At 38.7% G+C, this 14,274-nt stretch overlaps 1 protein-coding gene across 1 annotated transcript in view; it reads left to right on the forward strand.

Moving 5' to 3' along the window:
* The window catches only part of LOC5565610, a gene marked incomplete in the record, with an annotated part of 686,619 nt that overhangs the window by 503,712 nt on the left and 168,633 nt on the right, over positions 1–14,274 (forward strand). Inside the window, 1 exon segment of the mRNA XM_021838090.1 lies at positions 9,209–9,349. Coding sequence (XP_021693782.1) covers positions 9,209–9,349 — 141 coding nt within the window.

Genomic DNA, 14,274 nt, shown 5'->3' on the forward strand with positions numbered 1-14,274 from the left:
TTTGCAAAAACTCCTAAGAAAAACTGTTCGTCAAGTTTAAGCATTATTTTTCGCATGAAAAAAATCCTAAATTTAATGAACAAATTGTATGTTGGTATCCTTTACTATTCAACTTAAGGTAGAGCTTTTAGAAACATCAATAATATTCCATCAGTTCCTGACGCTGAGTCACTTTAGTGATCTATTCCTTATGGTCAAATTTGCTGATACACCATATTTTTACTACCAGCAAAAAAGTAAAGTAATAAGCGTGTTCAAAACTGGTTTAGATTACTAAAGAAACTATATATGTATAAAAAAAGCAAAATCTTGAGTTTTAACCGCATTCTTGGGTACCAAATTTACTCTTTATGGTCGTTTTATTGAAAAATCCCATACTTTTAAAATTATATACGCATGTTTATCGATCTAGAGCAAACTGTAAGCGTTTTTCTCAAAATATTTTGATAGGTAGTCTCAGAATAACACATTCTAAAAATAATACATGCAAAATAAATTTGATTTAATTCAAGCAGTGTTCCCAATCTTGATGATTGTCATTGTGCTTTGAGTGGTCTTCTGAAAATAAATTATTTGTTTTTCTATTGTGCTTAAAATATGACGTGGGGACTAAATCAGCAACTCTATGAAGGCGTAAGTTATTTTTATTATAAATATTATATTATTACTTACGTCTGGACGTACTTTAAACCTTAAAATTCTACTCATATCAGTTCCATTTAAATTTAAGATATTTTTCTTTAAAAAAAATTGATAAAAAATGATAATAAATCTTCGAGCTGTTTAGTAGAATACCTATAAGTAGATGAAAAAAACCGAATTTAGTACTATACCATTTAATTCCACTAGAGTTTGTATCCTTTGACAGATACGCGTATTTCGACCTCAACTGTAAGGCCGTCTTCAGTGTCGTGTACTAGACTCGACTTGAAGAAAACCATCGTATGCACACATTATATATTAACACTAGGTATAACCGTATTTCCCTACCCATTATTATTTTTTAACTTAAAATTTATGAGCTTTAGGTACATTCCATCCCTCTTTTGTTGAAACTTTAAATGCTGAAAGGTACATCACGGGAACGATTAGTAGGTACCAAGTTGAATAGCCATGTATTGCCGTTGCCGTTGTCTCTGTTGAGTAGCGTCGTAGGTACCTGTTTGCAAATTTCCAGACTCTCCGCCACATCCAGTTTCCAAGGAGAAGAAACATTTCTCAAAATTTTGATATCGGCCGTCGTAATTGTATGTCCTTCTGAAAAGATATGTTCTGCCACCTTAGATTTGAAATCGTATGTCATCCCCTTGTCTATCGTCTTCTGAGCTTTTCCTATTTCCGCTAAGTGTTCCTTGAATCTAACCTCGAGAGACCGCTTTGTTTGACCAACGTAGACCTTATTGCAGTGGGAACAGCTGATTTTGTAAACACCAGCCTTGTTTAGTGTGTTTACCGGATCCTTGGTGGAGCCTAACGAAGTTCTAAGTTGGTTGTCTCTGCTGGAAAATACCAAATCGATTCCGAAATTCCTTAGCTTTGGGCGGAGCTGTTTGCTGATGTGTACGTCGTATGGGATGGAGACTCTCTTCATGGGTTCGGTGATAGGGGTTAGTGTCGTCAAAGCATTCCGAATTCGCTGTCTTTCCTTTTTGTCGATGATAGCTTTTATCGTCCTTTCCTTGTATCCGTTGATCCTTGTTATACCTAGTGTTAATATATAATGTGTGCATACGATGGTTTTCTTCAAGTCGAGTCTAGTACACGACACTGAAGACGGCCTTACAGTTGAGGTCGAAATACGCGTATCTGTCAAAGGATACAAACTCTAGTGGAATTAAATGGTATAGTACTAAATTCGGTTTTTTTCATCTACTGATAAAAAATGATTTTATGATATCTGCAAAATTGCTTCTTCAAAAATAACTTGATATTTTTTAGCAAGCTTCTAATTGATGATGCTTTCTAAGTACAACCATTTTTTGAAAATAAAAAATATAAATTGTCGAATTTTCCTGCCGATTTTTAATAATCCTTGATTTAGATAACCTCCAAAAATCGACCGTTCTAAACGTTGTGCCTTATTAGTGTGAAATCATACTATTTTGGTAACTTTTTTATTACCACAGCATTGTACAATATTAGTCGAACGATGTACAGAAAACCGATTTCGATTTCATTGATAAATTAAAAGAATATTGCATGTCCAGAGTGTCCACTTTATAAAATGAACAGTCCTTAGTGATTTCGCCACCAACGTAGAGTGCCTCACTGCTCCACAGTTTGCAGGTACGATTCCATCCGTACAGGTGAATATTGCTTCGTGGAACATTCCACCTGGTATCGTACTGGCTGATACATCCTTCCATTGCCCACGTGAAATTGAAATGCTGATTGGAGCCGAACTATTTTTCAAAGTCTTGAAGCAAGGTTGGATCAAGATGTCAGATCGTTTACCATCATTATACGAAACTCATTTTGGATGGGTTGTAGCTGGTTCCTATGACGACGAGGAGAACGATAGGCCAGTATGTGTCAACATTGCTGTGAAAGATATCCTAGAGAAGTGTATGCAGCGATCCGCCAATCACCAAGGAATCGTCGAGCCAGTTATGATTCCCTCCGAAGAAAACCGTTTTGAAGAAAACTTCAAACAAGTCTACCGACAAGATAGATGTGGACGAAATGTGGTATCATTACCCTGTCGAGAATTCATAAGCCAACTAGAAAATTCCAGAACCTCAACCCTGGAACGATTCCAACTTAAGAAAATAGCACGAAACCCTAATCTGAAGTCCCAGTGTGCAGAGCGCATCGAAGATAGCCGAACTCCAGACCATTGTCCAGAAATAGAAGAAATAGGTCCGCCCGGCACACAGGTGTGGAATATCCCACTGCACTGCGTTCGGAAGCCGACCAGCAATAGCATCAAATTTTGTGTAGCATTTGGCACCACGGGAAAGACAAGTGGTTTGAACAAAAACGACGTGCTGATGTCCAGACAGTACATCGTATTTTCAGAGGACGTTTTCAAGATGTGTAAGCAGTTATTAGCAGATCGATCTCAGATGCAGTATCAATGTATATCCTTATTGCGAAATCATCCATCATGTTCAAATACGAAACATGGTTGTTCCCGAAAGCAAGAGCCGCAAAAAGAAAGTTTCCTCTCTTCTGACCATGATTACGCCAAGATTCGTTACTGTAGTGGACAAGCCGTTTTATTCTTGAAGAGACGACTTCTACATTGGTTGCAAGTCTGCCAACGTGTAGTTGTAGTCAGGCCAGCTGACCCTTACCAATGGTATTTCCACAAGTCTATGCATAAACCAACAGATATACTAAGAAGGGGTAAACCAGTGCTGATGAAAAGATGTAGTTTGAAATGGCGAGGACCAGCTGTTTTCATCATTACCCTATTACCAGACGAACACAGCCAGCGAACACAAATTAGGAAGTTGGGAAGGATCATCACTAATTATTCAGGAGTTCGCTTACATCGATCCAACGTCCAACACCACTTCGCCTTCAAGGCAACAACGAGCATTAGGTACCAGACTTGGAATTGTATTCCAACGGCGGGAGTATGTTCGCGAAAATTCGCTCCCAGCAGAATTATCAGCCATTCCAGAATATTCCACGTTTAGAACATTCTAGAACAGCCATTCCATGTTTTGCACCACGTGATCGAGTATTCAAGAATACCTAGAACATTCTGTTTTATTTGTAGTATCGTTTCTGGAATATTCTGGAATTGCATAATTTCAGGCGTATTCGCCATATAAATACAGGCGTGCCTGCGTGCCGCCAGTCAGTTCTTTTCCAACTATCCGCGAGGTAACATCGAGTGTGAAGTGAAATAGTACCAAGCAGCAGCAACAATCAAATAGTGTAAATAGTTAGTGCAGAGAGAAATAAAGTAGTGTGTTTAAGTAACCCAGTGTTGTAATTTGTTGAAATCCATTCCCTGGTGCATTCCCGTTTCTTTCTGCCGCTCAGCAACCCAGTCCATTGCTTCGCCTGTAAATTCTTATGTTCATTCCCGAACAGAATCCTCTCAGGATTATGTGAAGAATCCTCTCAGGATTATGTGAAGAATCCTCTCAAGATTCTGAGTAAAATCTACTCAGGATTCTGAAGAGAATCCTCTCAGGATTTTGAGGAGAATCTTCTTAGGACTCTGAGAAGAATCCTCTCTTGATTCTGGGAAGAACCCTCTCAGGATTCTGAGGAGAATCCTCTCAGTATTTTGAGATAAACCCTCTAAGGATTCTGAGAAGAACCCTCTCGGGATTCTGAAGAGAATCCTTTTGGGAGTTTCTGAGCAGAATCCCCAGTGAAATCCGAGCAGAGTACTCTCCGGATTCTGAGCATAATCCACACCGGATTTTGAGGAGAATCTCCTGAAGGATTCTAAGCTGAATTCCCTAAGGATTCTAAGAAGAATCCTTCCAGGATTTCGAGAAGAATATTCTAAGGAGTCTGAGAAGAATCCTCTCAGGATTCTGGAAAGAATCCTCTCAGGATTCTGGGAAGAATCCTCTCAGGGTTCTGGGAAAAATCCTCTCAGAATTCTCAGAAGAATCATCTCAGGATGCTCAGAAGAATCCTCTCAGGATTATGAGGAGAATCCTCTCAGGATAATGAGGAGAATCCTCTCAGGATTCTGAGAACAATTTTCGCAGGATACTGAGAAAGATCTACTCTGGATTCTGAAGAGAATCCTCTCAGAATTATGAGAAGAATCTTCTCAGGACTCTAAGAAGAATCCTCTCAGAATCTGAGAAGAATCCTCTCAGGATTATAAAATGAATCCTGTTAGGATTTTGAGAAGAATCCTCTCAGGATTCTAAGAAGAATCCTCTCAGGATTCTGAGAAGAATTCTCTCAGGAATCCGAGAATAATCCTCTCAGGATTCTGAGAAGAAAAATCCTCTCATGATTCTAAGAAGAATCCTCTCAGGATTCTGAGGAAAATCTTCTCAGGATTTTGAGCAGAATTCTCTTGGGATCCTGAGCAGCATCCTCTGATGTTTCTGAGAAGAATCCACACATGGATTTTTTAAGAATGCTGTCTGAATTCCAAAGAAATTCCTCTCAGAATTTTGAGAAGAATCCTCTCAGAATTCTGAGATAAATCCTCTTAGAATTCTTTGAAAAATACTGTCAAGATTCTGAGAAGAGTCCTCTCAGAATTTTGAGAAGATTCTTCTCAGGATTCTGAGAAAAATCCTCACAGGATTTAGAAAAATTCCACAGGATTCTGAGGATTCTGCAGGCATTTTCGTTCAACACTATGTTTCAAAGTCAAAATTCCAGCTGGTCCTTTACACGGATCAACCAAACCAGATTCGAATCAATTTCCTGACACCATAACCCTGTGACTGAGAATCCTCTGCCCTTTCCATCGCCCTTTCCCGCCAGGAATTACACCCTCCAGCAGAGATCCGTCGCCTATATGAGCGGAAAATCGGATTTACTGCGTATTGACTCCTTCTGCTGACTACCCAGCATCCGAGCGGGCGAGAAATCACTCGCTCCGGATCGGTTCGCGATAAAAAGGACCTCGTGCCTTCATCCCGGGAAATGCGTGCGGCGTAAAATGGCGTGACGATAGATAAAATTTTCGGTATTTTATTATCAGTTGCGCCGCAGGAAGGGATCTGCTGGAATGAACCGAGGTTCCCCGATCAGGTGGAAAGAATCATATTGTAATAGAATGTGTTATATTGATGAGAAATTTTTATATCACCAGTTGTTATAAGTCATGCACCGTTAGTTTGACAGGTGTACCAGTTTTGGCCAAAGTGAATCCATATTTCGCTACAATAATTTCATTTCCTGCAAATTTTGAAATATTTTAGGTGTAATGTAAAATATGGTAAAATAAGCTGTGATATATATCTGGTTTTAAAAACATTCGAAAAGAATAATAATGTGCATGTTTTCAAAATGTCGTATATTGCCGATATGGAATCACTATGACCATGATTGGTATACTTTCTCTAGTAGGAATGAAAAAATCAAATAAAATCTCCTCAAAATGAAACAAATATATAACGATTTCAAACTATGTTACAAAAATATAAAATTTTTTGAGAATAAACCATTATTAAAGTTCTATCAACTTCTGTTATTATTACCTGCTGTTAAAAGAAATGAGGTTTTATCTTGTTATTAAATTCTGGTCGGGCATCCATCCGATGGAATCCAAATAGGGTTTCTGATTTTCGGAAGTGCGACGGGTGTGGGGAAATTTGGTGGGAAAATATGCCGAACCGTATTGGGTTTCGTCAATCGGAAATAAATTCGCCTCCGGCGAAAAGGCTTCTCCGCCAGCTCGTTTGATCCCTCCGAAGGCAACTCTAAACCGTTGCACGTAAATTCCGACTTTGAAGAGTGAGAAAAAATAGTTTAGAGTGGATGAATTTGCGCGGAATTCCGCAGAGCTGTCGATTGAATTGAAGCTAAATCCATTTATACACAAAACATAAACTCTTCAATGGTTTCGAATTCCTTTCGGTGCAAATTGAATCCAGCAGCTTCGATTTCTCAGTATCAATTATTTTGGCAGCCACACAAAAAGTGGGTTGATTGATTGATTGGATTGTGATTTATCCGAGAGGTGTTGTCCCTTTTTTATCCCTGAATACGAAATCGTGCGATAAACCATGTTTCGGGGAAAATTTCTGATGAACTGCATTTTATGCGTTTGGAGGATGCAGTTTATCCGATTCAATGAAGTCTACGAATTGCCGTTTTTCCAGTTGATTTAATAATTAGACTCAGATATGAGTCAGACTCAGATTGAAATTAGATTAAGAGTATGTTGGGAATCTTCAAAATCCTCAAATCGAAGCAAAAAATAGCGTGTTTTCTGTATGGCGTCCTATATTGGATTGGATTTGGATTGGATTTGGATTGGATTTGGATTGGATTTGGATTGGATTGGGATTGGATTTGAATTGGATTTGAATTGAATTTGGATTGGATTGGATTTGGATTGGATTTGGATTGGATTTGGATTGGATTTGGATTGGATTTGGATTGGATTTGGATTGGATTTGGATTGGATTTGGATTGGATTTGGATTGGATTTGGATTGGATTTGGATTGGATTTGGATTGGATTTGGATAGGATTTGGATTGGATATGGATTGGATATGGATTGGATATGGATTGGATTTGGATTGGATTTGGATTGGATTTGGATTGGATTTGGATTGGATTTGGATTGGATTTGGATTGGATTTGGATTGGATTTGATTGGATTTGAATTGGATATGGATTGGATTTGGATTGGATTTGGATTGGATTTGGATTGGATATGGATTGGATTGGATTGGATTGATTGGATTGGATTTGGATTGGATTTGGATTTGGATTTGGATTGGATTTGGATTGGATTTGGATTGGATTTGGATTGGATTTGGATTGGATTTGGATTGGATTTGGATTGGATTGGATTTGGATTGGATTTGGATTGGATTTGGATTGGATTTGGATTGGATTTGGATTGGATTTGGATTGGATTTGGATTGGATTTGGATTGGATTTGGATTGGATTTGGATTGGATTTGGATTGGATTTGGATTGGATTTGGATTGGATTGGATTGGATTTGGATTGGATTTGGATTGGATTTGGATTGGATTTGGATTGGATTTGGATTGGATTTGGATTGGATTGGATTGGATTGGATTGGATTTGGATTGGATTTGGATTGGATTTGGATTGGATTTGGATTGGATTTGGATTGGATTTGGATTGGATTTGGATTGGATTTGGATTGGATTTGGATTGGATTTGGATTGGATTTGGATTGGATTTGGATTGGATTTGGATTGGATTGGATTTGGATTGGATTTGGATTGGATTTGGATTGGATTTGGATTGGATTTGGATTGGATTTGGATTGGATTTGGATTGGATTTGGATTGGATTTGGATTGGATTTGGATTGGATTTGGATTGGATTTGGATTGGATTTGGATTGGATTTGGATTGGATTTGGATTGGATTTGGATTGGATTTGGATTGGATTTGGATTGGATTTGGATTGGATTTGGATTGGATTTGGATTGGATTTGGATTGGATTTGGATTGGATTTGGATTGGATTTGGATTGGATTTGGATTGGATTTGGATTGGATTTGGATTGGATTTGGATTGGATTTGGATTGGATTTGGATTGGATTTGGATTGGATTTGGATTGGATTGGATTTGGATTGGATTTGGATTGGATTTGGATTGGATTTGGATTGGATTTGGATTGGATTTGGATTGGATTTGGATTGGATTTGGATTGGATTTGGATGGATTGGATTTGGATTGGATTTTGGATTGGATTTGGATTGGATTTGGATTGGATTTGGATTGGATTTGGATTGGATTTGGATTGGATTTGATTGGATTTGGATTGGATTGGATTTTGGATTGGATTTGGATTGGATTTGGATTGGATTTGGATTGGATTTGGATTGGATTTGGATTGGATTTGGATTGGATTTGGATTGGATTTGGATTGGATTTGGATTGGATTATTGGATTGGATTTGGATTGGATTTGGATTGGATTTGGATTGGATTTGGATTGGATTTGGATTGGATTTGGATTGGATTTGGATTGGATTTGGATTGGATTTGGATTGGATTTGGATTGGATTTGGATTGGATTTGGATTGGATTTGGATTGGATTTGGATTGGATTTGGATTGGATTTGGATTGGATTTGGATTGGATTGGATTTGGATTGGATTTGGATTGGATTTGGATTGGATTTGGATTGGATTTGGATTGGATTTGGGTTGGATTTGGATTGGATATGGATTGGATTTGGATTGGATTTGGATTGGATTTGGATTGGATTTGGATTGGATTTGGATTGGATTTGGATTGGATTTGGATTGGATTTGGATTGGATTTGGATTGGATTTGGATTGGATTTGGATTGGATTTGGATTGGATTTGGATTGGATAATGGAAAAGGCCTTCAGAATCTTAAAATCGAATAAAAATCTGAATAGTTTCTAAATGGCGCCCTATTTCACGCCCAATTTCTAGATGATTCATCTCTTCAACCACTGCCCACAAAACTCCCACCTAAAAGGACGTGACATTGCGACATCGACCAAATATAAATCTCATCGCTCGTCCGACCCGTGATTTATTCCGAACCCCTTCTCATCCATCGCAATTCTTCTCTTACCGCAGATTTCAACGGCGATGGCAAACCGGACAACATCACGTTCATGATCAAACGCATCAAGGTGCACAATCAGAACGCCCTCAAGGATCCGTCCTATCGTTTCGCTGGCAGCTACGGCGTGGAAAAGTTCCTGGAGCTGTTCTCAGGTGAGTTTTACCTCTGCTTCTTCAAATTTTATCTATCGGAAAGAAGGATGGTCGCCTTTTCTTCCCGCCGTACCACGCCAAGCTATTGATAAATGCCGGAGGAGGTGTGAAGCACATCAACAGCACCCCTGAACAGAACAGAACGTAAAAAGGTTGAACTCCGGAATGAAAATGCAGACAAACAATGGCATTTTATTGCGCCTGGCATACGTAGGGGAATGTGGGGCAAAATGCCTACTAAAGGTCAGTCCAGGATAAACTACCAACTGGTGAGCTCGTTCCATGCTTATGATAAAACATTTTATCGTGGCAACGTTATGATTATGTGATTTTCAAACAAACATCACGTTCTTTTTTTCGCTATTATTAAATAACTTCGAGATTATGAATGTCGACGTACTTTATGATATTTCTTACAATATCGTTTTATGCGGGACAAAAATATACAACTAGTTTTAAGTAAGAGTCGTATTTTTTCCTCCTTAGATGGATCGCATCTTCGACGAATAGTGATTCTTCTTCCTCCCTCGCTACTCAACACCCTTCCGTGGTGATTGTGGAGAAGCAGATGTATTCTCGGTCACTAGAGGCAACAGTCATTACATACTAACATTCCCAACTTACTGTAACCCCATCCCAACTTACTGTAACGACTAGGCCGGCACCGTTATGAAACAATGCTGAAAAGTAGCACTTTTCAGTAATGTTCTCGTTGGTAGAAAAGAAGGCATTTATGTTATTCATATTTTTGATAGAGAGTTTGCTGACATGTAAGGTAATTGAAAAAATATAATTAATTTCATTCAAATGTAAACCGTGTCATTTAAAAACCCAAGAGTGCATTTTGTAAAACAATCCCCAGCCCAACACATTGTCCTTGTCCTGTAAGTGGGAGCAGAGGCGAGGTGAGCTAAAAGCAGTAAATTCACTCCGTCGGGATGTTCCAATAACGAACTGCGAGTGTGATGTGGGCGGGAATAACGCTGTAATGCATTCGAAATGGCGCTATTCGGGGGGAAGCACACAAACACACACACATAAAAGCACCAACTAAAGGTACCAACCCTGCGAACCCACCGAACAATGGAAATGGTTTTATTGGCGGGAAAATTTTTATTTCCAAACGAATCGTTTCGTTTCTTCCGACTGATTGAAGGTGCCATAGCGTGTGTTCGTGTGAATTGTGGAATGGTTTGCCCCTACAAAAAAAAAAAAAGACAGACAGACGTCGGAGGTCCTGTTGGTTTTTGGTTGGATTGAAAATGGAGTGAGCACCGTCGTCACACCTTCGCCCCCATCCTTATTCATGTTCGTAAACTGTTGATAAAGTGCCATTTTTGCAAGGGCTTTGTGTAGGGTTGTCGAAACCATGGACTAGGGTTATCCAGATCCGCATTGACAGAAATATTCAATAATAGTTTTCAGTGACAATGTTGTGAACTAGGAAATAAGATAAGCAATAAAAAAGGAGGTATTTGGCCATTCTGTTGTAAAAAATGCTGAGGACGGTGAAATTAAACTCGAAAGAGCCGATTAAACTAATAATTAAACTCGAAAAAGGATGCATATCAGATCACCGTTCACCACCATGAAATGTATAAAGGGGTATTTCGGGAACTGACGTTCAGGGAAACGACATTAAGCATAAGCATAAGCATAAGCATTGATGACCGTACAATTCGTAGTTGCTACTCCGTGATTGACCTGAATAATCAAAGTTGTACAGGGAACCAATAAATGCAGCTTGGGAGTAGCATACATCTTCAATGTACAACTTTGAGAACTCCAAACTTAGTAATGTCAATAACGGCGCCGGCCACGTCCTTACGGTCATCGGGGAAAGGAAGGAATGTTAGTGTGACGTCCATTGCTGCTAGAGACCGAGATCACCTCTGCATCTCCATGGTTTTCACGGGAAGGAGTTTTGTTAGTGGGAGGGTACAAAAGCAACATGATCAGGATTCACCTTGGTAAGTGATGCGATTCATGTAGCCTTAATTTAAAAAGTTATCTACCAAAGCGTCGACATTTTCAATGTCAAACTATTCAAAGGTTATTTTTAATAATTGCGACAAATAAATAAAAGAATAGATCTTAAGTGTATCTCATTTTTCTAAACAGGAATAAGAGCCCATGCCGACACTCACAGTGACGAACCGTCCATAGTTTGTTTAGCGATTATATAAATGAAATATTGCCACGATACAAATTTGTGTTATAACAAGCTTGAAACGAGCTCTCCAGTAGGTAATCCATCCTTGACAAAGGTCACAATCTCGGAATCAACGAGCAAAACTTGAGATAGAAAATCACTCCAATGACTCCGGCGACGCAGAAAAAAAAACGAACCCGCATGTTTGGGTTTACTAAGCACATTCTGTAAACTACGCGGAATTGCCGATATATGAAGACCTAAACCCAATCAGGGTAGGTGCACCAGCTATGACCACAGCGGCTCCTCATTCCACCATACGGAATAACTTGAATTTCCTAACATTTTGAAAAGTTTTGTGTGTTTTACAAGTAGTATAAAAGATGTATCTAGATGTTAAGACGTTCAAAAATATTAAAAAAGGGAAAGTTATCGAAATTTTACATATGGCCAAATAGGAAACCACCACGGCCACAGCCGGTACACTCTCCCTAGTCAAGTTTCAGAAATCGATTTTCATAATACTCGAAAAACAAGAAAAATCTATCATTAGAAAATTATTGGTGTTTCTTCACTTTTACAAAATAAGTCCTCTCATCCATCACTATTTAGGGATATGTTTACAAAAAAAAAAAAAAAAAAATCCGTGCTGTGAAAATCCTGACTGCATAACTTGTTTGAAGCTCTGCACAAAAGTCGCACTCGCCTTGTTTTATTTCTTCACAATACCAATAAACAACAAGGCCAGTAAACATCAAAACCACTCAAACCAAATCAAAAAAGCGCATTGCATTATACAAACACAGTTTCATAAACACGTGATAATCATTAATTTTGTTTTGTATAAAACACACACACGAACATGTTTATAGAAAACATACACACACTCGAAGTTACAAACAAAATCACCTCACCCGTGCGCTCGTATTCGAACCTACATCGAACAGGCGCGCATGACATCAACCAATCAGTCAGAGTACAGCTAATCCCTCGTGAAAAAAGCACTACTTATACGCGGTTTCCATGTAGGAATTTTTGGATCAACTTTGTCACTCGTGGCATTTTGCTATTATTCTTAGAATGTGAGCTATCATTCGTCCTGATCTTTTCTTTACGATATTTTTTTTTTTGCCATAAGGCACCGAGCTAGAAACACCTAAATCTCACATGCTACGAATATTGCATTCATGCTGTTTCCATTTACTCGCTATGATTTAGAGTCCTACATGGGGAGATAACTTTAAAATAACGCACACACCATTGCGACCGGAGAAAACACACTACACACGACGCACTGCTTTCAATCATCAACACTATCTGCAAATCAAACACTCACATATCTAGCCCATTCAATCATATGATACATATACAAACTCACTCTGCACCTCGATGTGTTCAAGTCCAGAGGCGCGTCTCGTTCATTCGACTGTGTTCCAATCTAATCGAAAGAATGAAAGAGACGACCATCCCCCCTCAACCGCACCACCAAATTGGTAAACATTGTCTGCACCAAGCTCGGGAAGAATGTTGAGCCACCTAGCAGAAATTTCATACTATCTACCAGCACTATAATATAGCTCAACATAAATAACACCACTACTACACACTATCATCGCAATAGCAAAAATCATTACTGATAGTATCGAATCCAGCTGGAACTCACACTATTGCTCACTATACCTGGATGGATCAGTGTGTGCAAGCTTGAGTTCATTTGGAGTAAGTGAGAGGGATGAAAATGAAAATATACTCCCTTATGAACGGAATCCGTTGGCAGCCATTTTAGATGATGATCACTGCCACACTTTTTTTTAAGCATTTTGCTTATTTAAAATCATAGCACTGTATAAGATTTTACACGCATTTCTTTAGAAGTTAACTCCAGATTAGGATTTACTAAAATTCACAATTTAAAATGCACAACATCCTTCGAAAATTAGATGAATTGACGAGCACTAGAAAATCACTTGTACACTGAGCTGATGTTGCCAGCCTCTCTTCACTGACGTTCAGGGAAACGACATTCGGGTAAAAGTAGCACGACCCACAAAATCATAGCAAAAGTTGGATGACGTAGTTTGGAGGCGACCTCCTACAAGGAATCCTAAATGATCACCTCCAGGGCTGAGGTGAGAATTCATGCATACCAACTGTGCAAAATTTCAGCTCGATCTGAGAAACTATATTTTAGCGCCAGCCGTTCAAAGTTTGTATGGGATTTACTATGGGAAAACTTACTTTTGCAAAGAAAAATCGCCATAGGTCGCCCAATGACCTCTATAAAAATTCTGAACACAGATCTCGATAGGTATTTTTACGATGAAGAATATTGCCGGAGATCGCGAAACAATCCTACACTTGTGAAAAAAGTTATTTATTGAAAACCTATTGGCAAGGTGACGTTGATTAACACGTAAGGAATAACAATAATAACAAAATCGGGCAAAATTTCGGAATAGTCTATGCTTAATAACTTTTTTCACAAGCATCGGATTGCTTTGCAGTCTTCGGCAATGTTATTTATCGTAGAAATGCCTATCGATTTTTGTGTTAAGAATTTTTATAGAGGTCAATGGGCGACCTCTGGTGATTTTTCTTTGCAAAAGTAAGTTTTCCCATAGTAAATTCCATACAAACTTTGAACGGCTGGCGCTAAAATATAGTGTTTCCGATCGAGCTGAAATTTTGCACAGTTGTTATGGGACCTAATTTAAAATGCAATCCAAAAAGTGGACTGGAGCGAGAATCTAAATTTTTCATATAACCGTGTCCC

This window comes from Aedes aegypti, chromosome 1, assembly GCF_002204515.2.
Source record: "Aedes aegypti strain LVP_AGWG chromosome 1, AaegL5.0 Primary Assembly, whole genome shotgun sequence".
In the NCBI taxonomy this organism is placed as follows: domain Eukaryota; kingdom Metazoa; phylum Arthropoda; class Insecta; order Diptera; family Culicidae; genus Aedes; species Aedes aegypti.